Source organism: Triticum dicoccoides, chromosome 6B, assembly GCF_002162155.2.
Source record: "Triticum dicoccoides isolate Atlit2015 ecotype Zavitan chromosome 6B, WEW_v2.0, whole genome shotgun sequence".
NCBI classification, from domain to species: Eukaryota; Viridiplantae; Streptophyta; class Magnoliopsida; order Poales; family Poaceae; genus Triticum; species Triticum dicoccoides.
The window spans coordinates 21,998,818-22,025,059 of NC_041391.1; the positions used below are offsets into that span (position 1 = coordinate 21,998,818).

At 46.7% G+C, this 26,242-nt stretch overlaps 2 protein-coding genes and 1 long non-coding RNA gene across 3 annotated transcripts in view; all 3 read left to right on the forward strand.

Annotated features, from left to right (window-relative positions):
* On the forward strand, positions 1–8,002 carry LOC119323050 (DExH-box ATP-dependent RNA helicase DExH12-like). Its single transcript, XM_037596629.1, has 5 exons — positions 1–68; positions 163–903; positions 1,026–3,275; positions 4,117–4,506; positions 4,602–8,002. Exons 2-5 carry the CDS (start codon positions 178–180, stop codon positions 7,773–7,775), a joined length of 6,540 nt encoding a protein of 2,179 aa, XP_037452526.1. The 5' UTR covers positions 1–68; positions 163–177; the 3' UTR covers positions 7,776–8,002.
* Positions 8,003–10,459: 2,457 nt separating this feature from the next.
* On the forward strand, positions 10,460–19,211 carry LOC119324599 (disease resistance protein Pik-2-like). The gene is made up of 6 exons (XM_037598374.1): positions 10,460–10,832; positions 10,938–11,066; positions 11,283–12,599; positions 12,694–12,777; positions 13,182–13,931; positions 17,328–19,211. Exons 3-6 carry the CDS (start codon positions 11,457–11,459, stop codon positions 19,110–19,112), a joined length of 3,762 nt encoding a protein of 1,253 aa, XP_037454271.1. The 5' UTR covers positions 10,460–10,832; positions 10,938–11,066; positions 11,283–11,456; the 3' UTR covers positions 19,113–19,211.
* Positions 19,212–21,390: 2,179 nt separating this feature from the next.
* LOC119325159 overlaps positions 21,391–26,242 on the forward strand; it is an 11,845-nt gene continuing 6,993 nt past the window's right edge. The window contains exons 1-2 of the long non-coding RNA XR_005157366.1: positions 21,391–21,594; positions 22,153–22,842. This is a non-coding gene — a long non-coding RNA (uncharacterized LOC119325159). The remainder of the gene's footprint in view (positions 21,595–22,152; positions 22,843–26,242) is intronic.

Here is a 26,242-nt window from a genome sequence, read left to right on the forward strand (position 1 = left end):
CCCCTTCTCCCCCATCTCCGACGCCGACGAGCCGCCCCCGCTAGCTCCGCCCGCCGGCCGACCCACAGGTAACAACAACCCTCACTCCCCTTCTCAGAACCCTAGCTTCCAAAACCCTAGCTTCGATCCGCGCCTGACCGCTCCTCCTCCTTGATCCCGCAGCGGCGAGGCGGCGAGATGGCGAACCTGGGAGGCGGCGCGGAGGCGCACGCGCGGTTCAAGCAGTACGAGTACCGCGCCAACTCGAGCCTGGTGCTCACCACCGACTCGCGGCCGCGGGACACGCACGAGCCCACGGGCGAGCCCGAGACGCTCTGGGGCCGGATCGACAAGAGGAGCTTCGGCGACCGCGCCGTGCAGGCCAAGCCCCCCGAGCTCGAGGACCGCCTCACTAAGTCCCGCAAGAAGAAGGAGCGCGACGCCGCCTCCTCCGCCGCCGGCGACGCCGACGCCGACCAGCCCCGCAAGCGCAGGCGCCGCTCCTCCGCCGCCCAGCGCGAGGAGAGCGTGCTCTCCCTCGCCGACGACGTCGTCTACAAGCCCCAGACCAAGGAGACGCGCGCCGCCTACGAGGCCATGCTCAGCGTCATCCAGCAGCAGTTTGGCGGCCAGCCCCTCGATGTGCTCGGCGGCGCCGCTGATGAGGTGCTCGCCGTCCTCAAGAATGACAAGATCAAGAACCCTGACAAGAAGAAGGAGATTGAGAAGCTCCTCAACCCCATCTCCAGCGCCATGTTCGACCAGTTTGTCTCCATTGGGAAGCTCATCACGGATTTCCATGACGCCAGCGACCCTGCCGCCGCGCCTTCTGGTGATGGTGGGGACGCGACCATGGATGATGATATCGGAGTTGCTGTCGAGTTCGAGGAGGATGAAGATGACGAGGAAAGTGATTTTGATCAGGTACATACTGGTAGCCCATTGTGTTTACAGTCTTTCTCTGTTTCTCTTGCCTGTTCCTGACTGGAACATCCCATATGTATGCTTGTGTGTATAACGGACCTTTAATGTTCTGCCTGGATCAGGTGCAAGATGACTTGGATGAAGATGATGACGATGTGGCTGAGTTGAACCGTCCTGGTGGTATGCAGATGGGCGGCGAGTTGGACGACGATGATATGCAGAACTCCAACGAGGGGCTGAACATAAACGTGCAGGACATTGATGCTTACTGGCTGCAGAGGAAGATAACACAAGCATACGAAGATATTGATCCCCAGCAGAGCCAGAAGCTTGCCGAGGAGATATTGAAGATAATTGCTGTGGGTGATGACAGAGATGTCGAGAATCGCCTCGTCATGGAGTTGGACTATGAGAAATTCGATCTCATTAAGTTGGTACTGCGCAACCGGTTCAAGATAGTCTGGTGTACCCGCTTGGCCAGGGCTGAAGATCAGGAAGAGCGGAAGAAGATAGAGGAAGAGATGATGGATAACCCAAGCTTAGCCCCAATATTGGAGCAGCTACATGCAACGAGAGCCTCTGCAAAGGAGAGGCAGAAGAATCTGGAGAAAAGTATCAGGGATGAGGCCAAGAGGCTTCTTAACAATGACAGTGCTGGCGCTGATGGTCCAAGGGAGCGTCGGGCAGTTGAGCGGGATACGGAGAGTGGATGGCTAAAGGGCCAGAGGCAACTGCTTGATCTCGATAGCCTCTCCTTCCACCAAGGTGGTCTCTTGATGGCCAACAAGAAATGTGAACTTCCTGAGGGATCATTCAGAACCCCTCATAAGGGGTATGAGGAAGTCCATGTGCCAGCGTTGAAACCTAGGCCATATGGAACTGGAGAGAAGATTGTGAAGATATCTGATATCCCAGGGTGGGCACAACCGGCATTTGCTGGAATGCAGCAACTGAACAGGGTCCAGAGCAAGGTTTATGATACTGCCCTTTTCAAACCAGACAACATCCTTCTCTGTGCTCCAACTGGTGCTGGTAAAACCAATGTGGCTGTGCTTACAATTCTTCACCAGATTGGTTTGCATATGAAGGATGGTGAGTTTGATAATAGCAAGTACAAAATTGTCTATGTGGCCCCAATGAAAGCTCTGGTTGCTGAAGTTGTTGGAAACTTGTCGGCACGGCTTAAAGACTTCAATGTTAATGTCAGGGAGCTCAGTGGAGACCAGAACCTGACAAAACAACAGATTGATGATACACAGATCATCGTCACCACACCTGAGAAGTGGGATATTGTCACGAGGAAATCTGGGGACAGAACATACACTCAAATGGTAAAGCTTCTGATCATCGATGAGATCCATCTGCTTCATGACAACAGAGGGCCTGTCCTGGAGAGTATTGTTTCTAGAACAGTACGGCAGATTGAGACAACCAAGGAACATATTCGCCTAGTTGGCCTCTCTGCAACTCTTCCAAACTATGAAGATGTTGCTGTATTCCTGCGTGTTCGCTCTGAGGGTCTCTTCCATTTTGATAACAGTTACCGGCCTTGCCCTCTTGCTCAGCAGTACATTGGGATCACTGTGAGGAAGCCACTGCAGAGGTTTCAGCTGATGAATGAGATCTGTTATGAGAAAGTAATGGCTTCTGCTGGTAAGCATCAAGTGCTTATTTTTGTGCACTCCAGGAAGGAGACATCGAAAACTGCTCGGGCCATCAGAGACACTGCCTTGGCGAATGATACATTGACTCGCTTTCTGAAGGATGAGAGTGCAAGCCAGGAGATCCTTGGCAGTCATACAGATATTGTCAAAAGCAGTGATCTTAAGGACCTCTTGCCGTATGGGTTTGCTATTCATCATGCTGGGATGGCAAGGGTAGACCGTGAACTTGTTGAGGAACTTTTTGCTGATAAGCATATACAGGTCCTTGTTTCGACAGCCACCCTTGCTTGGGGTGTCAACTTGCCTGCACATACTGTTATTATAAAGGGTACACAGATTTATAATCCGGAAAAAGGTGCTTGGACAGAATTAAGTCCTCTGGATGTCATGCAGATGCTTGGTCGTGCAGGTAGGCCACAGTATGACACACACGGAGAGGGAATAATCTTAACTGGCCACAGTGAATTGCAATACTACCTCTCCCTTATGAATCAACAGCTGCCTATCGAGAGTCAGTTCATATCCAAGTTGGCAGATCAGTTAAATGCTGAGATTGTTCTGGGTACTATTCAGAATGCTCGGGAAGCATGCTCTTGGCTTGGCTACACTTATCTCTACATCCGGATGCTGCGGAATCCAACGCTGTATGGCTTACCAGCAGATATCATGGAGACGGACAAAACGCTAGATGAGAGGAGGGCTGACTTGGTAAGTACATGCTATGCTCTGTTTTTTGAAGCTGCATAACCCCATCATCTTGGTGATCTATTTTCAAGCATTGTTTCATGTGTTGCACTTACATATATGGACTAGCTGTACATTGCGGTGTTCAACAGGTGCATGAGCATATAATCTTTAGTAAATAAGCAATTGTTAAATTTGCCTGCTGTACGTTGCGGTGTTCAATATTTATATGTGGAGAATAGACTAGGCAACATGTTTCTACCTGACTAGGGCAATTGCATCCAGGGGAAAGTATCTTCCACTAGTATTAGTTTTTTGCGTCTTAGTATTGTTTATGCCAGATGTTGTGCAGTTGCACATTTTGTAGATTGTTCATATGGAACAAATATCCTCTTTGGTAATTAGTGTCTGTTTGATTTCTTGATTTCTGTGTATCAGTAACAGCATCATAGCCCATACAGATGTGGCATTCTAATGGAAATTTATTTTCCAATTTTTTCTAAAGTTCAAATATGGGTAGGCATGTAGATACAAAATTTATCATGGATATTTGTTGAGATTGGTTTTTAGAATTGGGAAAAATGAGGGTTGAAGAGGCTTCATCCTATCAGTAATGTGGTATTGGGTATTTTGTGGTGACAGTAAAAGAAATTCTCAGCTATTTGCTTTTCATTGGATGAGTTCCTTATATTAATTTATTTGTTGTATGGGCATCTTGATACTGGTCCCAAATCTTAGAGAAATACCAGAGAAACATAGTTGGCAGTTAGCTTATGATTGGTATTGTTAATATTGTTCTTCAGATGCTCTCTTTATTTTGTACTTCTTGCCTGTTCCACTGCTGATTCTTGGTGTGCTGCTCCAGGTGCACTCTGCTGCAAATTTGCTGGATAGGAATAATTTGATAAAGTACGACAGGAAAACAGGATACTTTCAGGTTACTGACCTTGGAAGGATTGCCAGTTATTACTACATTAGTCATGGGACTATTTCGACATACAATGAATATCTGAAGCCCACGATGGGTGATATTGAGCTGTGTCGATTGTTCTCTCTGAGTGAAGAGTTTAAGTATGTTAGTGTCAGACAAGATGAGAAGATGGAGCTGGCAAAGCTTTTGGATCGTGTGCCAATTCCTGTAAAAGAGAGTTTGGAGGAGCCCAGTGCAAAGATCAATGTGCTGTTGCAAGCATATATATCTAGGTTGAAACTGGAGGGCCTCTCCCTTGGTTCTGATATGGTCTACATCAGACAGGTAACATGTTCTCTATGTTCCATACAATAACTGAGTTTTTAACTGCTTGCTTATTTTGTCTAGTATTCTTACATCTCTTATTCTCAATGTTACAGAGTGCTGGCCGACTTCTACGAGCTCTTTTTGAGATAGTTCTGAAGAGGGGATGGGCTCAGTTAGCAGAGAAGGCTCTGAATCTTTGCAAGATGATTGATAAGCAGATGTGGAATGTCCAAACACCCTTGCGCCAGTTTCCTGGTATTCCAAAGGAAATTCTGATGAAACTGGAGAAAAAGGAATTGGCCTGGGAGAGGTACTATGACCTATCATCGCAGGAAATCGGTGAACTAATCCGGTTTCAAAAGATGGGGAAGCAGCTGCACAGGTGCATCCACCAGTTGCCGAAGTTGAACCTTTCTGCCCATGTTCAACCCATTACCCGCACAGTTTTGGGTTTCGAACTGACTATAACACCTGATTTCCTATGGGATGATAAGGTACATGGATATGTTGAGCCTTTTTGGGTTATAGTCGAGGACAATGATGGAGAGTACATTCTTCACCATGAGTACTTCATGCTTAAGAAACAATACGTGGATGAAGATCACACACTTCACTTTACAGTGCCGATATATGAGCCACTGCCTCCTCAGTATTTTATACGTGTTGTATCTGACAAGTGGCTTGGTTCTCAGACGATTCTCCCTGTTTGCTTTAGGCACTTGATTCTTCCAGAAAAATATGCTCCACCAACTGAATTGCTTGATCTGCAGCCACTACCTGTCACTGCATTGAGGAATGCACGATATGAAGGTCTTTATAGTGCTTTTAAACATTTCAACCCCATCCAGACTCAAGTGTTCACTGTCTTGTATAATAGTGATGACAGTGTATTGGTTGCTGCACCAACTGGTAGTGGGAAGACTATATGTGCAGAATTTGCTATACTAAGGAACCACCAGAAGGCTGTATCTGGGGAAACCAACATGCGTGTTGTGTATATAGCACCTATTGAAGCTCTGGCCAAAGAAAGATACAGAGACTGGTCAAAGAAATTTGGTGAATTTGCCCGTGTAGTTGAGCTAACAGGCGAAACTGCTGCTGATTTGAAACTTCTTGACAAAGGGGAGATCATTATTAGTACTCCTGAAAAGTGGGATGCACTTTCTCGCCGGTGGAAGCAGCGGAAACCTGTCCAGCAAGTCAGCTTATTTATTGTTGATGAGCTTCATCTAATTGGATCTGAGAAGGGACATGTCCTGGAAATAGTCGTCTCTCGGATGAGGCGTATTTCAAGTCATATTGGCAGCAACATCCGGATTGTGGCGCTTTCAGCATCACTTGGAAATGCTAAAGATCTTGGAGAATGGATTGGCGCTACTGCTCATGGTCTTTTCAACTTCCCCCCAGCAGTGCGGCCAGTCCCATTGGAAATACACATCCAGGGTGTGGATATAGCAAATTTTGAGGCAAGAATGCAAGCAATGGCAAAGCCAACATACACTGCCATCACACAACATGCAAAGAGTGGTAAGCCTGCCGTGGTGTTTGTGCCCACACGGAAGCATGCACGGTTGACTGCATTGGACTTGTGTGCATACTCAAGTGCTGAGGGTGGCGGTACACCGTTCCTTCTTGGGTCCCAAGATGAGATGGATACTTTCATTGGAGGTGTCAATGAAGAAACGCTTAAAAATACGCTGAGATGTGGTGTGGGCTACTTGCATGAGGGCCTTAGCGACCTTGACCAGGAACTTGTGACTCAGCTCTTCCTTGGTGGGAGGATCCAAGTGTGTGTTGCTAGCAGCACGATGTGCTGGGGGAGATCATTGCCTGCTCATTTGGTTGTTGTGATGGGAACCCAGTATTATGATGGCCGGGAGAGTGCTCATACTGATTATCCAATCACTGATCTGCTACAGATGATGGGTCATGCTAGCAGGCCTCTTCAAGATAACTCAGGGAAGTGTGTTATATTGTGCCATGCACCTCGGAAGGAGTACTACAAGAAGTTCCTATTTGAGGCCTTCCCTGTGGAGAGTCATCTCCACCATTTCTTGCATGATCATATGAATGCCGAGGTTGTTGTGGGTGTTGTAGAAAACAAACAAGATGCAGTGGACTATCTCACATGGACTTTCATGTACAGGCGGCTGAACAAGAACCCCAACTACTACAATCTGCAGGGTGTAAGTCACAGGCATCTGTCAGATCATCTTTCTGAGCTAATCGAGACAGTGTTGAACGACCTGGAGTCAAGCAAGTGCGTTGCTGTAGAGGAGGATATGTACCTGAAGCCGCTCAACCTTGGTCTCATTGCTGCGTACTACTACATCAGCTACACCACTATCGAACGGTTCAGTTCGATGCTAACTCAGAAGACCAAGATGAAAGGCCTCCTGGAAATTCTAGCTTCGGCATCAGAATATGCAGAGCTTCCAAGTCGCCCAGGCGAAGAGGAATACATTGAGAGGCTAGTCCGTCACCAGAGATTCTCTATTGACAAGCCCAAGTATGGTGATCCACATGTCAAGGCGAACGCACTGCTGCAGTCCCACTTTGCAAGGCACACGGTGGTGGGGAACCTGGCAGCCGACCAACGGGAGATCCTCCTTTCTGCCCATAGACTGCTCCTGGCGATGGTTGATGTCATCTCTAGCAGTGGATGGCTCACTCTGGCTCTGAATGCAATGGAGCTGAGCCAGATGGTGACGCAAGGCATGTGGGATCGTGACTCTGTGCTGCTCCAACTCCCACACTTCACCAGGGACCTGGCCCGGAGATGCCAGGAAAATGAAGCGAAGCCCATCGAGAGCATCTTTGATCTGGCTGAGATGAGCATCGATGAGATGCGGGACCTGCTGCAGCTGTCAAACCCTGAGCTGCAGGATGTTGTCGTGTTCTTCAAGCGGTTCCCCAACGTCGACATGACCTATGAGGTCCGTGAGGGCGACGACATAAGGGCCGGTGACAACGTGACCTTGCAGGTGACTCTGGAGCGCGACATGACCAACCTGCCCAACTCTGAGGTCGGCCCGGTTCACGCCCCCAGGTTCCCCAAGACCAAGGAGGAAGGGTGGTGGCTGGTGGTCGGCGACAGCTCCACCAAGCAGCTGCTGGCGATCAAGAGGGTCACCCTCCAGAAGAGGGCCCGTGTGAAGCTCGAGTTCACCGCCGCCGCGGAGCCAGGGAGCAAGGACTACATGATCTACCTCATGTCGGACTCCTACCTTGGCTGTGACCAGGAGTACGAGTTCACCGTCGACATCAAGGAAGCTGGAGGCGACTAATTTTGAACACCTGAAACTCTTTTTTATACTGGGTTTTTGCTCTTATTATGCAGAGAATATTATGTGACCTGAAACTTATTATCATCCTCTTGTCTGTAATGTAACACCTGAAATTTAGTTTTGATTCAGTGTAACCTGATGCACACGTTATTGTGTTTTTGTATGCAACAAGGAGGATCTGCACTAGTTGCTGATGATGTTTTGCTGATGTTCTTGTGTGATGTTTCTTGATCTGATTTGTCAGTGATTGACAACCATTACCACAGTGATTATTGATATGATTAAGTTGAGCCTGATTAACACGTTATTGTGTTTTTGTCAGTGAAGATATAAATTGATCCACAAGGCATTTTGTCTCACCGTTACCTTGGTGGTGCAATAGAAGTAGAATTTTGTGTTTTTTAGAAGTTTATGCCCCAATATTTGTTGGTTTGTGATGTTCACTATTCTCCTTGTTCAATTTGAAGTGCCGACCTGGTTCTTTTTTTTTTTGAAAACGTGGCAAAAGATTTGCCACATGTACTCCCTCTGTAAACTAATATAAAAGCATTTAGATCACTAAACTAATGATCTAAATGCTCCCTCTGTAAACTAATATAAGAGCGTTTAGTGATCACTAAATGCTTTTATATTAGTTTACGGAGGGAGTATTAATTAAGAAGGGAATAATATTTTTGTCAGAAGCCTCCTATTTTGTTTCGGTTGTAATTTTTTCTTGAAGGAATGGTAATGACAAAGGATTTCTTTCATGCAGAGTACACATTTCACATTTATGTTTACTGCCGATGTGAGTCCTTTAAGATAATGATAGATAATTCAAATACAATTATACATAGACACGCCTACTACCACGACGAATATTGTTCACCCGGTGTGGATCTATCAAATTGTTGTTGTGTGAATGTGTCAAAACCACCATAACCGTGTATGCATATCTCGGATATATTGGGCACCAACTGTTCGGTACCTTCATTTAGTACCTCATCTTTCAAACCTCAACTATTTCAGAGCTTGATGTTGGTTCGCACTTCCAGCGAAGGAGACACTAAGAGCAATCTATTCCAACAAGAAGTTTTACAAACCTTCTAAAGAAGCAGTGATGTGGAGAACACCTGCTTAAATTAAAGCTGGATGCCCCACCATACTTGCAGCAATTTTCACCACCAATGCATGTATGCCAAATCAGTGTGAACTTCTTTTGTAGGAAAACATTGCTAAAAAGAACAAATGTACTCAGAGTACTCATTTTCCTTGTAGATTAATGATACCAAGTACTCCCCCTCTCTCTCTCTCTCAGTTTACAGGACGTGCGCGTATCCCTAGGTCATCAATTTGACCAACCTAATACAAGTCATATATTATAAAAAATATACTAATATAAACTTCAGATGTTCTATTTTCAAAAGGTATAATTTTTATGTTATATAGTTTATATTAGGGTGATAAAATTGGCAACCTAGGTATACGTGTAGGACTTGTAAACTGAAACGATTGGTTTGATATCCAGAAACGATTGGTAATAAATAGGCTGAATAGAAATACACGGTGCCCGTGCTTCAATTATCGATTTCTTGCTACAAGAACCATGAAAAATCACATGAAGAAATTCAGGAGGCTTAGATATATAGTTTAACTTTCTAGTCAATGCAGTTGCTGCCAAACATTGCCACGGTAGAGGGGAACACGCTAAGGACGAGTAATGCGCTTTTACGTTTAGAAAGCGTAAACACCTGTCCCCCGGATGCGCTTTGGTCCACTCTAGGCGGAGCATCGCAAAGCGTCACTGTAATCAACCGCCCCCATTGGTTCTTCGATCCGCCACCGGCCAGCCACGACGGTCAGGTTTTCCCGGCGGCGAAGCTCAGCGCCATGGCGGAGCTTACATGGCGACTGGATGCGGTGGGAGTCGAACGGCGAGCTGCGGTGGTTCTATCGCGACAGGTGCTTCGGTCGCTGACGCGGCGACGGTTCTAATGGTGTCGCGTCGCCGCTACGGTGGTTCCTTTGCGGCGTCGAGACAGGGCGTGGCCGTGGGAGTGGGGTCGCGGTGGTGGCCCAACCAAACCAAGAAGGCAGGGTCCGGGCCGATGTCGCTGTTGTGCATTCTACCCCAATCCAATAGCTGCAATGTCTGTCACTGATTTCTCAAAAAAAAAAAAGCTGCAATGTCGTTCACTGATTTCTCTCTACTCGATCCATTCACCAGTTGCATTGTCGGTCACTAATTTCTCTGCATTCAATCAATCAGCTGCATTGTCGGTCACTAATCAATCCTTAGCACGACGATTTTCTGACTGTTTACTACGACAAGTTTTGCCGGGCTCTGGCGAGTGAGGGGCGATGACGGGGGTGTGATTTCGGCTCGCTTTAAGTTTTTGTAGTCGCCGCTAGGTGGTCTATGGATCTGGATATAATTTTTATTATTATTGGTATTTGTTGTACTGCCATAATTGAAGATGAATTGATTGGAAGTTTTCTCTAAAAAGAAAGAGGTGAGAAAGTCTAAGATGAAGTAAACATAGACAACAAGCGTTGAGAAATTGTGAAAGAGTAGGCACGTGTAACATGTGGACGATGTTGAATACGCTTTGTTGTATTGAAAGCGTAAAATACCTGCCCCAAAATACGGATAGCGCTACTGTAATCACCCACCCCCCAAATCAGAAATCGCTGCCTCTCCTCGTGCTCCGTTGGTTCGATCCGCCGGCGGCGACGCCACGCCGGTCAGGTTTCCCGGTGGTTGGGCGGCGGCCAAGCTTGGAGATGGGAGTTGGAGCCTGCCTGGCGATGGGAGTCGGACGGCGAGCTGCGGCGACAGGCGCGCGGCGGCGGTGGATCTGTCGCGGCGGCGGCCGGGATCCTGATTGCGTCGCCGCTGCGGTTGTTCGGTTCCGGCGTCGTCTTCGCTCCGACCGAGTCCGGCAGCCGTCCGCGGAGGTCTCCCGGCGGTGGTCCACGCCCCTCGGCCGGAGATTTTGGCTTCGGCCAAGACCGACGCCGCTGCTGTTCAAAGATGCACCGGTGAAGACGACGCGATGCCACTCATCACTACATCAGGTGCAGTGTGTGGGTCACTCACTATTTTCCACCGCATCAATCCATGGCAAAGACGACGCTGCCCCACTCACTCACGTTCTTGCTGTTCATCTGAAACAATGTCAGGCATCAATTTCTCACTGTTGGAGACGACGTTAGTGGCTCTGGCTCACTGCTCTTGCAGCATCGGATGCTCTCGCTGTTCATCTGAAACAATGTCGGGCATCAATTATTGCTCTCCATCAACCATGTCAGGTAACACTGCATCAATGACTCTGGTCACTTATTACCATAGTTTTAAATAGCCGGCTATAGCTCGCTATAGCGAGCTATAGCCTTTTCAGCAGGGTGCCGCTAAATGGTCGCCTTCACAAATAGCCCGCTATAGCTGATTTGGAGGCCCGCCGCTATTTTTCATAGCCCGTTATTTAAAACATTGCTTATTACTCCTCATCAACATTGTCATGTCAGGTAACAATGCAATGCAACCAATGGCTGGGTCACTTATTACTCTCCATCAATCAGCAGCTGCTCCATAGCACCACCACCTCCTACCGGCAGTTGAACCCCTCCCCATTTTGCTCCACCTACCAGATCTAGCTACCATTGACACTGCAACTTCTGAAGCAGCGAGGGTAGAGAGGCATGGAGCCGACGGCGGTCAGCGTGGGCAAGGCCGCGCTGGGTGGCGCGCTGGGCTATGCCACATCCAAGGCGGCGGAGGAAATCTCCCTACAGCTCGGCGTCGAGCGTGATGTGAACTTCATCAGGGACGAGCTGCAGATGATGCAGTCGTTCCTGATGACGGCTGATGAGGAGCAAAGCCAGAACAAGGTGCTCACAACCTGGGTGAGACAGATCGGGGTCCTGGCCTACAAAGTGGAGGATAGCCTCATGGATTTTGGCCTCCACTCAGAGAAAAAGCCATTTTGGGGGTGCATTCCCCGCAACCCAGGTGGTCGACGCCTCATCGCCAAAGAGGTGAAGGAGCTGAGGGCTGCGGTGGAGGAAGTGAGCAACAGGAACCTGCGGTATCGCCTCATCAAGGAGAGCTCAGGTTCTAAGCCTTCCACGGCAGAGGAGCAGGCCAGCATTACCACTGCGGCAATGTTTGGCATCACTGAAGCAAGGCTTGACACCCTGGAGCACGAAAACCCATCAGAGGTGGACCTCCACCAACTGATTACCAGCAACAATGTGGACCTTAGGGTGATTGCCATGTGGGGAACCGGTGGTGATATTGGGAAGACATCCGCCATCCAGGAGGTTTATGATGACCCAAAGGTATTGAAAAGGTTTGGATTCCGTGCTTGGATTAGGTTGATGCATCCCTTCAGTCCACAAGAGTTCCTCCGGAGCTTGGTCAGGCAATTTTATGAAAATTCTCATGTTGAGGTTGGAAAACCATCTATCAATCCACAAGAGTTCCTTCGGAGCTTGGTAAGGCAATTTTTTGAAAATTCCCATGATGAGGTTGGAAAGCCAGAACAAGAAACAAGTGTTGGAGCCGTTCTGGCCAAGATGGAGAAGATGGACCAAAGTGATTTAGTCTCTGTGTTTAATGCGCAGCTGTGTAGCAATAGCTACCTGGTTGTCATAAATGATCTGTCCACAATAGAAGAGTGGCATTGCATTACAAAGTACTTTCCTGATAACAAGAAACAAAGTAGAATCGTCGTTTCCACGCAGCAACCTGAAATCGCAAGCTTGTGCACAGGGAAACCATACCAAGTTTCCAAGTTCAAGCAGTTGTCATGTGATCAAACTATTTATTTGTTCCACAAGAAGGTAAATCTTTTTCTTCTATGGTTTCTGCTATAAATTTGTTTCTTTTTTCTTTATGGATGATTGATTCTTCTTTTCATTTCACGTCTAATTGCAGAATTCAGAGGAGCAGGTCAGTGTTGCAATGTTTGACACCAAAGACGAGGAAAGGCTTGCTGCGATGGAGAAGGAGAAACTGAAGGTGGGACTCCGCCAGTTGATTGAAACTCAAACCTTTAATTGCACATCTAGTGATTATATTTGGGTTGTATAAATGTTCAGCAGTATGTTCTTTTTATCTCACATGCACGCACAGTGCGCATGTCATGAATGGGCTAATGCTGCTGCTCAAACATATTTAAGAAACTTTAGAATTTGAGGGAAATAAAACTGATACTTATCAAGAAATGCTTCCTAGTAGAATTTAGCTAATTGAAAAACACATTATGCTTTGAAGTTGAACATACATAATTTGTTGGGCATACTACTCTCACTAAAGTGTGCACCTGAAAATCCTCAATGTCTAGAAAGACATGCAGGTAGTCTAGATGTGAAAATGTGTAGAGCACAAGTACATAAAAGCTCACAGATATATTTTTTTTTCAGGCTATGCATGCATCACGTTCTGCTGAACCCATTTCCGACTCAAAAAAAGTTGCTACTAACGAGAAAAACACAACAATGCCGGCCAATGAAATACAGGAGGAAGACGAAGAACCTAACAACGCAGGTGAAGACAAAGCTTGCAATTCAACTGCTAGAAAGAAGTTTGATCGCAGCTGGACACTAGGGCTGGCTGATGAAGTGCTATGTGGGCGACAAACAGAGAAATCTTTTCTTATCAATTTAGTTGGCCATCCGGAAAACAATGAAGGTTGTAAGGTGGTCTCAGTTTGGGGAATGGGGGGTCTTGGAAAAACAACTCTTGTCCGAAGCATCTACCGGAACCAGCAGCTTGGTGGCTGGAAGCGTGCTTGGGCCACTGTATTGCGTCCTTTTAACCCTGAAGTACTCCTTAGAGATCTGGCTTTGCAGCTTCAGAATACTATTGAAGAAGATCCTGCTGCAGCAACAGCAACCGGAGAACAAAAGAAAAGCATAACAGCGATGAATCTTCAAGAGTTGAAGCAGGAGCTAGCTCGGGTACTAAATGTAAAAAAGTGCCTTGTTGTTCTTGATGATATATCGACCACTTTTGAATGGGAGTTGGTCAAACAGTGTTTAGAAAATGCTGGAAGGATCATAGTGACCACAAGAGAAAAAAAAGTTGCGAAACATTGTTCAAGAGAAAACAAGAACATGTACTGTCTTCAAGGTCTGAAAGATGATGCTGCACTTGACCTCTTCATAAAGAAGGCACGTTTAGAACTAGTACCCTTTCCTCCCTTTCATGTGTTGTAGCTTCACATTTTGCTGACGTAGGATTTTATTTGTAAGCTTCACATTTCTCTCAATTCAGAAATTAGAAGTACCAAAATGTTAGATCTAGGAATAGGCCCACCACTAGATAGATATCAGAAAATATTAGATCTGTTCTAGCCTGCTGAATTCTGGGCAGACACCGTGGTTTGTGTGACTGAGTTGCAGTCTTGGAAATTTTGTGGACATTCCTGTTGTGCGATGTCTTGGGGCCTCCACGGGGTCGTGGGTTGGCGGTGGCCATGGATTGGCATGTTTATGGTTGCTACTGGGATTCTGCTAGTGGCGTTGCCGTAGTTTTGGCGGAAGCCAGGGCAGCAGCAAGCTTGTTGCTGTGCCCAGGTGAGGCACAGCTGGTGGCTCGCTGGATTTGAGGGGCACCGGCTCCTAGGTGTCCATGATAACATCTTCATGTTGTTTGTGGGGACGTCTTGTTTGCTTGTCTTTGTCCTGCTAGGGTTTCCTCCTCAGACTCTGGGTCATGCCAGATTTGGACTACTTGGTGGGAGGAGGATACACCTCGATGTAGCTGGGTTGCCTTTGTCGATGGTGTGAGGTGGTGATCCATTGCCGTTGATGGGCCAACGTGTTTTCTTAAGTTGGGGTGGTCCAGCTCCGCCCTTCTTTGTGGAGCTATATTCTCTCTCCCGGGGGCAGATGTTTCAGTTGCTCTATGCCATACCGTGCATGGAATTCATTTATGTCGTCGTTGGTTTGGTGGAGTGTCTTAATGAGCGCCTAGTGGTTTGTCACTTGTAGTCCTGTCAATATCGGGTTGCATTTGTGTAGTCTTAGGCTTATAAATTATTACCGAAAAAGCCTTTCGCTCCACTTTATATTCTCCCTCCGTTCTAAAATAAGTGACTCAATTTTGTACTCCCTCCATTCCTAAATATAAGTCTTTCTAGAGATTTCAACAAGTGACTACATACAGAGCAAAATGAGTGAATCTACACTCAAAATATGTCTACATACAGCCGTATGTTGTAGTCCATTTGAAATGTTTAAAAAGACTTATATTTAGGAACGATCGAAAGACTTATATTTAGGAACAAAATTGAGTCACTTATTTTGGGACGGAGGGAGTATAAAGCAACGATCGACATACAGACTGCAAACCACCTGACAACACACACACCCAAGGTAGATAAGGGGGCTGACGAACAGCAATACTACTCCCAAATGCCCCAAAGCAGGCAACTAGTAGACAGACAGAGCATAGCTAAGGATATAAGGAGCTCTCCATCGTGAACGAGTCACCATGAGGAGATGAAGCCCAAACTCGACGAACCAGGGACTCCAAAGCGGTGCTTCCAGGAAAGAAACGACACCATAGAGCCGCCACCACCTGATCCACTGAATCGAGGTTTTCACCCGGAGTAACACGACGGACACAAGGCCACCGCGATGGAGCCTTCAAGAAGGGAACGACGCATGGACATCGCCGCCATCGGTCTGGCCAGAGCCAGACGAGGTTTTCAGCCCGACCACCACCCTCCGCCTCTGTCTGGCATACGGCCCTACACGAGAGCGCCGGCCGCACCACCAGCGTAGATCGTAGAGAGCCTGCCCCCACGCCGCTCACACGGCCATGACAGCGAGCTCGTCAGCACCCGAGCCACGAGCCTGCAGCTCCCGCCACCATCCAGACACTCCGGAGACCATCAAAGGAACGAGCTTTGAGTCGACCGACAGATCCCTAGCACCAACGGCACCGCCGGTGACCCTCCCACCCCGAACAACGGTCTGCGGCTAGGAGGCACTAGGCCTGGAAAAGGGGAGGGGGCAGCAGAGCTCGTCCGGACCGGCGCACCCCTGCGTCGGTGACAGATAGTCGGGCTACCCGTCCCACCAGCAGCCTCCCCTGTGTCACCCCTGAAGCCCTAGCACGGCCACCGGACAGAACCACGCGAGGAAGATGCAGCCACCCGTCCACCGGCGAGGGGCCGGATCGATCGCACCCGCCGCCGAAGAAGGCCTCCAGAGGGGCCAGCACACTGCCCCGCACCACCGGCCTGACGCGAGAAAGCCCCGCTGCTAGGAATCATTGGCAGAGCCACCCCCAGCTGCACCCCCCCACCACCAGCTGCAGGCCACGGGAGGGGTGTCGCCCATGGCCCTCTCCACCCGACGCGGGCGCTGGCCGCATCGCCGCCACCTGCAGAGATGGCCAGCCCGACCAGAGGCGAGAACCACCATCTTGACGCCCGTCGCACCGCCGCCAAGAGGTCATCACCGGCCACTCCTCAGCACCGCCGCGCTGCCGCACCGGCCAACCAGTCCGGCGCCTAGGCCGGCGGATCTGGCCCGCGCCTGACCACTTGCGCGAGGGGACAAAGGAAGGCCCGCCGCCGCTTGAGCTGATCGGGCTTCGCATGGCCGTGCCCTCCGGCGGCGGCGAGGGAGGAGGGGGGCGAGCGGAGGAGATCATGGAGCCCTCCCCGGCAGCCTCGCGGGTGGCGGCGCGGGAGGGATAGGTTTGCGGGGGCTTATAAATTATTGTTTTCTATCAATGCAACATGGCACAAAGCTTTTGCGCTTTCTTGGTATAAAGTTTTATAAAAATTGTGCAGTTTGTGTCCTGTGCAAACAAATTTGAAAATTGTCCTTGGAGCAATCAACTCACATTCTTTCTTGCCTTGGGCAACGTTGATGTAAATGTTTTGCCTTCTCAACTCAGTTGCAACATCAGATTTCTTGTCATACTCAAGAGTGATACTTGTTTCTTTAATGAAAGTCGGTGAAGTAGCTAAATTACTTTGTTTGGAGTGAATACAGTGACACAATATGATTGCCAACCTGACATTACGTTTGTTACCAAGCTTATAGATGCAAATTTCAAGGCTAAAGTAGCAACCTTTTTGTCCTCGTATTTATTTTTCATTTCACAGGCAGAAATTTGCAAAGTTCTTAAAACAAATGAAAATGCACAAACTACCTGAAATTTTGTATTCATATTTTTCTTGGAACATTTTGGAAGTACATAAAATGGTTTTTACCCGGAGCATGTGCTCCTGGGTGTATATTTGTATTGTTGCAATCGTGCTCCTAGGTGCATGCATACTTGAATTGTAGCAGTATCTAGGATTATAATGTTTGGTGTACATCGAAGAAAGATACAAGGAAATTACAATGCTTAGTAAATTCCAATGCGGAGAATTTGACAGATAATTTTCATAGTAAACTTACCTTTAGGGTCAGGGCTTCGGCTTCCAGAAACCACAACGTGAAGATAGGACAAACAAGTTCATAGTATTTCATACTCTTAATTTAGCATCAGTAAATAAGTCTTCAGTACAAACAATTAACTTTGTCAAATTATGTCGGTTGCAGGTATTCAAGGACAATATTAACAAAAATGATTTAGCCCCAGCTATGATGGAGCAAGCAAGACTTACCCTGCAGAAATGTGACGGACTTCCTCTTGCAATATCGACTATTGGTGGATTCCTGGCCACTAAGCCAAAAACTGCTATCGAATGGAAGAAGATGAATGATAATATTAGCACTGAATTGATGATAAATCCTGAACTTAGGACAATAAAGACAATTCTTATGAGGAGCTATGATGGTTTGCCATACCATCTCAAGTCTGCTTTCTTATACCTGTCCATATTTCCAGAAGATCATAGAATTAGGTGGGGTCGCTTGGTGAGGCGGTGGATTGCAGAGGGTTACTCAAGGGATATGCATGGTATGACTGCAGATGAACTTTGTCGGAGGTACTTTGATGAGCTCTTGGATAGGAGTATGATCCTGCCAGGTGAAGGAATAGACCATTGCAGTCAGAAAATCAATTCTTGTCAACTTCATGATATGATCCGTGAAATATGCATCTCAAAGGCTAGGGAGGAAAACTTTGTTTTGACGCTGGAGGAAGGATGTTGTTTGAGCAACACTCAAGGTGCAATACGTCATCTTGTCATAGGCAGCAACTGGAAAAGGGATAAAGATGTGTTGAAGAGCATGCTAGATTTGTCACACGTGCGGTCTTTGACCGTGTTTGGAGAGTGGAGATCATTTTTCATCTCCGAGAATATGAGGTTCCTCCGAGTGCTTGACTTGGAAGGCACACTGGGGTTAAGAGATCATCATCTTGATCAGATCGGGCATGTCCGTCAGCTCAAGTACCTTTCTCTACGAGAATGTCGTATCATTGAATACCTGCCTAATTCTTTGCGGAATTTGAGGCACCTTGAAACACTTGATATTAGAGGCACATATATACGTGAGTTGCCAACAGCAATCACCAATCTTCAGAAGCTACAACACCTTCGTGCAGGTGGCCTTTTCTTGAGAGCACAAGTTTTAGAAACTTGTTTGAGCAGTGATTTATTCAATCTATACCGCTTCTCTAAGGCGCGTTCAGAAAATGCTGTCCTTCCTAGAGGGATTGGTAAACTGAAGGCCCTTCACACACTAGGTATTGTTGATATTTCTGGGAGAAACAGAATTTCCACTATAAAAGAGTTTGGAGATCTTAGTCAGCTGCGCAAGCTTAAAGTGGCTGGTCTGAGGTACAGAGACAGCAATGACTTCTGGTCTGCCATTGCTGTCCACGATGAACTTCAATCTTTGTCAGTTGAAGTAGAGGTTAAGTACGAAATGGGGTATCAGTTGGATGGTTGTTTGGGTGAGGGTTTGTTGCCACCAAGCAAACTTGAGAGCCTCACCCTGGATGGTCAGCTAATCAATGTAACAGAATGGATCCATAAGCTTCAGAATCTCTCCAAGCTGGTGCTGTGGTATAGCCGATTGGAGCAAGATGATGCCATACAAGCCCTTGGGTTCCTACCAAATCTTACAGTTCTACGCCTGAATAAAGATTCGTTCATTGGGAAACAGCTCCGTTTCCAGAGGTCATCTTTCCCGAGTCTCGTGGTGCTGGAGCTCTCTGCACAATACCACTGTTCTGTGTTGTTTGAAGAAGACACGATGCCTAAGCTCGAGCTGCTACAAGTTGTCGGATGCTACGGCTTGGGATTCTCCGGGCTACCAGCCCTCTCAAGTCTCAAAGAAATTCGGTTGGGTAGTCATGTCCATGAAGATTTGAAGGAAGAGCTGCAGAGGCAGGTAGCGGAGCTTATGAAGCACGTCAGAGTGAATCTTACTGACTAAACTTTCTATATGTGTGTATATCTCAGAACGTGTTTATGTTTGCAGAACTACTAATTGATGTACTATTTGTTAATAAAAGAACAGACCTGGTTATCCTTTGATGTCCTGTACATTCACAGAAAAATCAAAGCTACTGTCATCGAATGTGATACAGCACAATTTATGCAGTTGTTACTCTACAATGTACAAACTGAAGCTAAAAAAGGAAAACTTCATCTGTTAGTCTACTAACTGAGAATCTATTTCCTACCATGTCTTTTTTTTTTCCAAAAAAAGAACACACAACACATGTAGTACTGCAGGTTCAAGATTTGTGTGAGATTAGTCGTATGCCATAACATATTTTATGGACAGATCAGCTTCAATATTGCTTTGGTGGCTCAATGGCTGCTGGAGCGATAGATACTTCATGCTGTAACAATACCTGTGTAACAATATTTATTAGTCACCCACTGCACAAAAAAGATCCGCAAATACGACTAGTTCTTTGAATTAGGGTCGTTCCGATAATATTAGGTAAAATACTACTCCCTCCGCTCGGAATTACTTGTCGTAGAAATGGATGTATCTAGACATTCTTTAGTTCTAGATACATCTATTTCTGCGACAAGTAACTCAGGACGGAGGAAGTAGTATTTGGACTAATTTGTGACCCCACACCACCTCGCGGCGCCTCCCCGTGCGGCAGTCGGGGCGGCTAGCCCACCTCTTCTCTTCGCCTCCCCCTCCGTCCTCTCTCCCTTTGCCGCCGCCTGAGGGTGCCCCCGGATCTGGCTGGGTGGTTTCGATGGCGGTGGGACTTCCTTTCCCCTGCGTGCGGCGTCCTTCCCGGGGCAGGGTTCGGCGGCGGGTGTAGCTCGGCGGGCGGCGGTCCGGCGGCTAGCACGGTGGTGGCGCTGCCACTTGGCGGCGGGGCGGCCTGGTGGCGCTAGGTGGCCGGCGGCGTGACCGCGGCCTAGATATGGGCCCCTATGGCCCCATCTGGGTCCTAGCGAGCCGACGTCGGCGTGGCTTCGCTGCTTCCGGTGTGGTGAAGTGGTGGAGCGGCTGGGACAGGGAGCGGCGGCGCCGACGGCATGCCGTCTGCAGCGCGATGACGGGAACTTTACAGGCATTTCAGGGCCTGGCCAGGCCTGGTATGCTCCTGCTGTTGCGTCCAGTCGGATCCCGTCGGTGACGGTGGAGTTTGGGCCCACCTTTCTGCTAACGGTAATGCTGGTCCGAGTCCAGACTCCTCTTCTTCGTTTTGCAGGCCCTACTTCGCGGTGCTGTGGTGAGACATCATGGGAAGCTTCAAGACCGGGTTGGCGCAGGGTGGAGATCGGTTTGGTGGCGAGCTCCGGAGCGCCCAAGGTGAAGGTTGAGATTGGGAGAAATCCCTGTCGGCTTGGCCGACACTGACGAGGTGGCGCATGAGGGTGCCGCCGGACCTTCCTAGAGGGCGTCAGGGGTTACCCTTCCTCTCTCCTCGCCGCCTACCGGGGAAACCCTTGGCAGCAACGTCGTCATTGTCGCGTCCCTTCTTGGAGGTGTTGATTGGTACCGGCGCTTCGAAGTCTAGGAGCTTGGTGGGAGATCTTCCGTGGGCGCAGTGGTCCCGGGGCTTCTTCATTTTTGTCGATCTGCCGTTGTGGTCATTTGCTCTTTTTGTATTTTCTCTTTCGTTTTTTTGGCGTGACTTTGCTGTTTCCGCCGCAGCACCTATTGTTGTAATACAAAGCAGGGGGAAACCCTTTTCCGGGCAAATTACTAGTATTTCAGAGAGAGAAAGGAGCACGAAATACATACCTGGTTTTTGAACAAGGAATTTAGGCTCAAAGTTACAACCCACCCTAACATGGCCGATGTATTAAATGATTCAAATAACGCCACCCACGCTCTTTTCAAATAGCATTGCATTCTCTGTCTGTTGTGAAAATCACCAGATTCCAGAGTATGATCAAGCATAGTAACTTAGAGTTTCAGTTTGAACGTTCGGAAGCTACTAGCCGACAAAAGTCTAAAACATTCAAGTAGAGCAAGCGGCAGAGATATCATCTGCATAAAGTTGTTCTTCCTTTTTTACTTCAGAAAAACATCATCCTCACAATCACAGAAAATTCTAATACCAATATAGAGCCTAATTGGTTTGCAGCCAAAAATTGGCAAGCCAACTATTGGCGCTTACCAATTGGCGGGCGATTGATTCGGCTCGAACCGTGGGCGCGCCAACACGCGGGCTAGCCAAATATTGGTGGCCTCACGCACCGCTTCCGGAACCAACTCCTGCCCCCACCGCTCTCCCCTCACGGTTCGCCCCACCAGATCTAACCCTGTCCTCCTCCTTCGCCCTAACCCCATCCCCTAGTGCCTCCTTCCACCGCCCCTGCCCCTCCTGCGCCGCCGGTGACCAGAAAAGCTCAAGGACCTCGGAAATCTCCTACTCCGGCGGGAAGTCCTCGGCCAGCTGCCGAGCAGGGCCAGATCCACCGGAGGAGTCAAGGTTATTTCGTGCCCAAATCTCATCGGACTTCTCTTCTTTCTCCGTGTACTGTACCCAATCACCGCTCTCTCATCTGACTCCACAAGCGGATGTATGTGCTTATTGTTTAGATGCGAGTGCGTACGTGCTTATTGTTTGCTAATATTTTCTCTGTCTTGTACTCGGAACGAGATTCAGGCACGAATCAGATTATTAAAGTACCTTACATCTGCATAAATTTGAAGCTAAATATGTTGCTTAAAGATCCTGGACTAATTGATGCTAGTATATCAGTAGAACATGCATGTCCCCTCGTACTTTGCTTCTGCATGGTGGGAGGGCTGGCACCTAATACTCTTCTAATTGATTTGAGGGCCTAAAAGACAGAACAGTATCATCTTGCTTTTGATTAACTACATAAGTCACATACCTCTGCATATATGTATGATGTACTATGGAACATATATATTCTTTGAATTTTTTTGATGTATTGACAGATTATTAACTATCTGCTGGTACATGCTTTGCATTGGTTTTCCATTTTCTTTTATGCTTATTATGCATCTTATCTTTACTCAGATGGATAATGCTCAACAACAATATCTATATTACTGTATGTGGAAGCAAAACACACTACTTGTCCTTTTTGTAATGTTGGTCCTTTGGTGGAGCAAGAAAAAAGAGAGGAAGAATGGAGCTAAACGTGTCAAGTATGCTCCACTTGTGAAGAGAGATATTTGGAGGAGTAGTGAACTAATTAGACTGATCGACACCTCGGAAAGGACGTGTTTGCGCCAGCTCAGGCGTCGTTTGGATTATCGTTTCCATTACAAATACCCCCGTAAAACTAATACAGACCTCAGCCCGTCGTTTTGTTTTTGACCTGGAAATAGCTCTTGGCCTGTAAGTTACACGTGTAAATAAATTACACCCGTATTCAGTTACATCCATACCAATCGCGGCCTCAGGATGTATCCGGCTGTTTTCTACAAGTTGTGTGCTCACCTTAGGGACAAAAAGCTTTTGGCTGACACAATTCATGTGTCCGTAGAGGAGCAGGTAGCTATGTTTTTGAAAATTGTTGGGCAATATCACACTCATTCCTCTGTAGGATTTGCATTGTGGCGATCCGAAGAGACAGTGAGTAGGTATTTTAACATCGTCCTATGTGCCCTTGTGAAGTTAGCCCGTGAAATAATCTGCACTCGGTCTACAGATACACATGCTAAGATCACTACCAACCCAAACAGATTTTATCCCTACTTTGAGGTAACTCTACCAGTGTGTTATACTAGTTAATTTCCAAACTAAGTTCATTCTAATTCACACAAGTTTAATTTTTTTTCTAGCACTAGTAGAAAAACACCAATTAGTCCCGGTTCGTAAGGGCCTTTAGTCCCGGTTCATGAATCGGGACTAACGGGTCGTTACTAATACCTCCACCCATTAGTCCCGGTTCAAACACGAACCGGGACCAATGTGCCTCCACATGGCCCTGTGCGCCGAGCCCAGTCAGGGGGCCTTTGGTCCCGGTTGGTGGCTCCAACCGGGACCAAAAGGCATCCACACATCTACATTCCAGTGGCTGGGGTTTTTGTTTTTTTCTTTGAAAGGAGGGGGGTTGGGGGTTTTGAGGGGTTAATTTAGGTGTTTCATATATTGTGTTAGCTAGCTAATTAATAGAGAGAAGTGTCCTCTCTTATGTTCATGCTTGGTCGACGCTACGTACTATATATACATAAGTGATCGAGAGAACCATTCAGTACAGAAGTTCGTCATGCATACCGAGAGAAGTGATCGATCGACCTCTCCTTCTTCGAGAGATTGGTCGAACAACAAGTTTTCGTATCATGTATCCGACGCTACTGGCTACATACATGTACAATATGTATAAGATCTCTTAATTACAAACCCCTAGCATTTGAAATCAATTTCCACATGGTATTCTTCGGCTTTACTGATGACGTGTTCAAGAAAGAATCCCGCCAATTCCTCTTGAATTGCTTCCATGCGATCTGGTTCTAGGAGTTCATCCTGCATCTGCCACGTCTAATTTGAAGAAGGGGGCTAATTAATACATATATATGAATGAAACTCAACAGAAATGATGGTGTAATAAAATGAAATTGTGAATATTATTGCTTACGCACTTCATATTGTCTTCTAGAGTAGCCCCGCTTGTTTTTCAAAGTCGCTTGTGGATGAACTCGCACACGTAGTATCCACAGAAATCATTCCCTTCCTCCTGCCACAAGCACTTTACGAGAAATAGAGGTCAATCAAACTGATAATGAAGCATTATAAATGGCATTGATGAAAGTATAGCTATAGAATCAACGGGAGATGCGCGCAACTAGCTAGCCAGTAGTACTTACTTCGGCACTCCCGGAGCTTGTGCGGTGAACTGTTTCCAAACCCTGCAAGACAAAGAAAATAATTATTATTACTTGAGATATCAGGAAATGAACAAGAAGTTGCCGATATGGTGCGATAATGATTGATTGAACTTACTTGCTGAGCATTTCAGTGATGTCCGCATAGGTTTTGGGATCTTTCCGTCTCGAGTCTAAGACGGTTACTAGTCCACGCTCAAGCTTAATCTCCAGAAGAATATAGTGGTACCTGCGCACGCATGCATAACTCATCAATTACATTACTATAACCTCGCTCGAGTAATAAGGGAAACCGAATATGCACACGACAGTAACACTCACGGGCCGTTGTAAGGAAAGAGTATGGTATCTTTGTTTTGATTTTTGATCAACGATCGTAGCAAGTTGTCCTCGGCCTCTTCGACGTGCTTTTCAACCAGAAATACATCTATGATATTTGTGTTAATGCACCCAATATCATAAATTTCTTGTTTTTTGCACTCGACGATCTTCAATCTGCATAATATATTGAGGATAATTAATTATAAATACATGCAATGAAAGAGCCGAGCTATGTATAGAGACTTAATGACAGAAATAGTACTTACAGGCAGTAGCAAAAGACCATTAATTTATCGAGGGCCTTCCTTGTCCGGATGGGTTCAATCGGTTCGCCGTCGGGCGCGATTTCTATGATCTCAAACTTTTCATCCGAGCTCAACTTTTTCTTCGGGCCTCGTCTCCTTACCGAAGTTGTGCTCGATCCGGAGGGCTAGAAATAATAAGGAAGAAAGACGAGAGTAATTAATATGTGTACATATACCAAAACAATGGAAGCATCAATTAACTAGTCAGCACGGGCTTAACTAATATATATATACCTGGCTGGACTCGCTTCGGTCACCGGAGCAGTCAGCACGGTCTCCTTCTTGTACCTCCATTGTGTCATCGGGGCCATCATGAACATAGTCCTCTTCTTGTACCGGCATTAATGGGCCGAAGCCATCATGAACATAGCCCTCTTCTTCATCCAGCTGACCATCGGTGTCGAGGAGAAATGATGCAACATCATCACTTCCATTTGCGATTATCTCCCCCAACATCGCTTTTGTTTCTTCGTCTCGGGAGTGATCTATAGTTTCTGCAAATATTTACAACATGCCAATTATTATTCAAACATGGTACAGATGGATATATATATATTAGTGGCAAACGTAGAACTAGCTAGCTAATCACAATAAGGAATCATGTTAGTGGCCTCGACGCTGCTTTTCTACGGTTTGGGGTCGCCTCGACACAACACTTCAAGGGTTTGGGGTGGCCTCGACGACAACTCTCTTTTAACTTGGTAAATTTGGGTGGCCTCGAGAGAGTTAATTTGTCGGGTAGGGGCGCGGCGGGAGGGGGTAGGAGACCAACATCGTTTTCTCTCTAGGGTTTGGGTGTCCTCGAGAGTTTTGGTCGAGCGAGAGGGCCGAGGGCCGGGGGTGCTGCCGTTGTATAAGTTATCACGGTCGAGAGGGGGTATATATATCGACCGCCCCTCATGTCGAAGTTATCTAGAGGGGGTTATATCGACAACGACGCGACATACATATACATGGGAAAATAATGTTATCGGGGAGGGGGTATCGGTACCACCCCCTCGTATTGAAGTTTCTTCTTTCTCCTCTATTCCTTTCTTTCTTCTTCTACTCTTCTTTTTCTTCTTCTCCCTCGAGAAAGGAAAATAATTAAGGAAAAGGAAGAAAAAAGGAAGAAGGAAGAAGGAAGAAAAAGAAGAAAAAAAAGAAGAAAAAAAGAGAGGAGAAGAAGAAAGGAATAGAGGAGAAGAAGAAAAAATAGAATTTTTTTCTTCGATTTCTTCTTCTTCTCCTTTATTACTTTATTCTTCTCCTCTTCTTTTTCTTCTTTTTTCCTCTTCTTATTTATTTCTCCTCTTCTTCCTCTCTTCTTTTTCTCCTTTCTTCCTCTTCTTATTTTCCTTTTTCCTCTCATTCTTTTTCTTCTTCTTCTTCCTTCTTCCTTCTTCCTTCCTTCTTCCTCTTTTCTTCCTTTTCCTTATTTTACTTTCTCCTCTACACTAACCTAAAATGCACTAACCTAAAATCGATATCTACTAACAACCTAAATATAAAATTAATACATATATGAAAAAACATATATAAACAAAAAAATGCTATGAACATTATATTCATACATACATATATAGCCACATCCATTCATCATATATATAGCTACCACATACATATATACATTATATATATGAAAAAATGCAATGAACAAAAAAAATACAC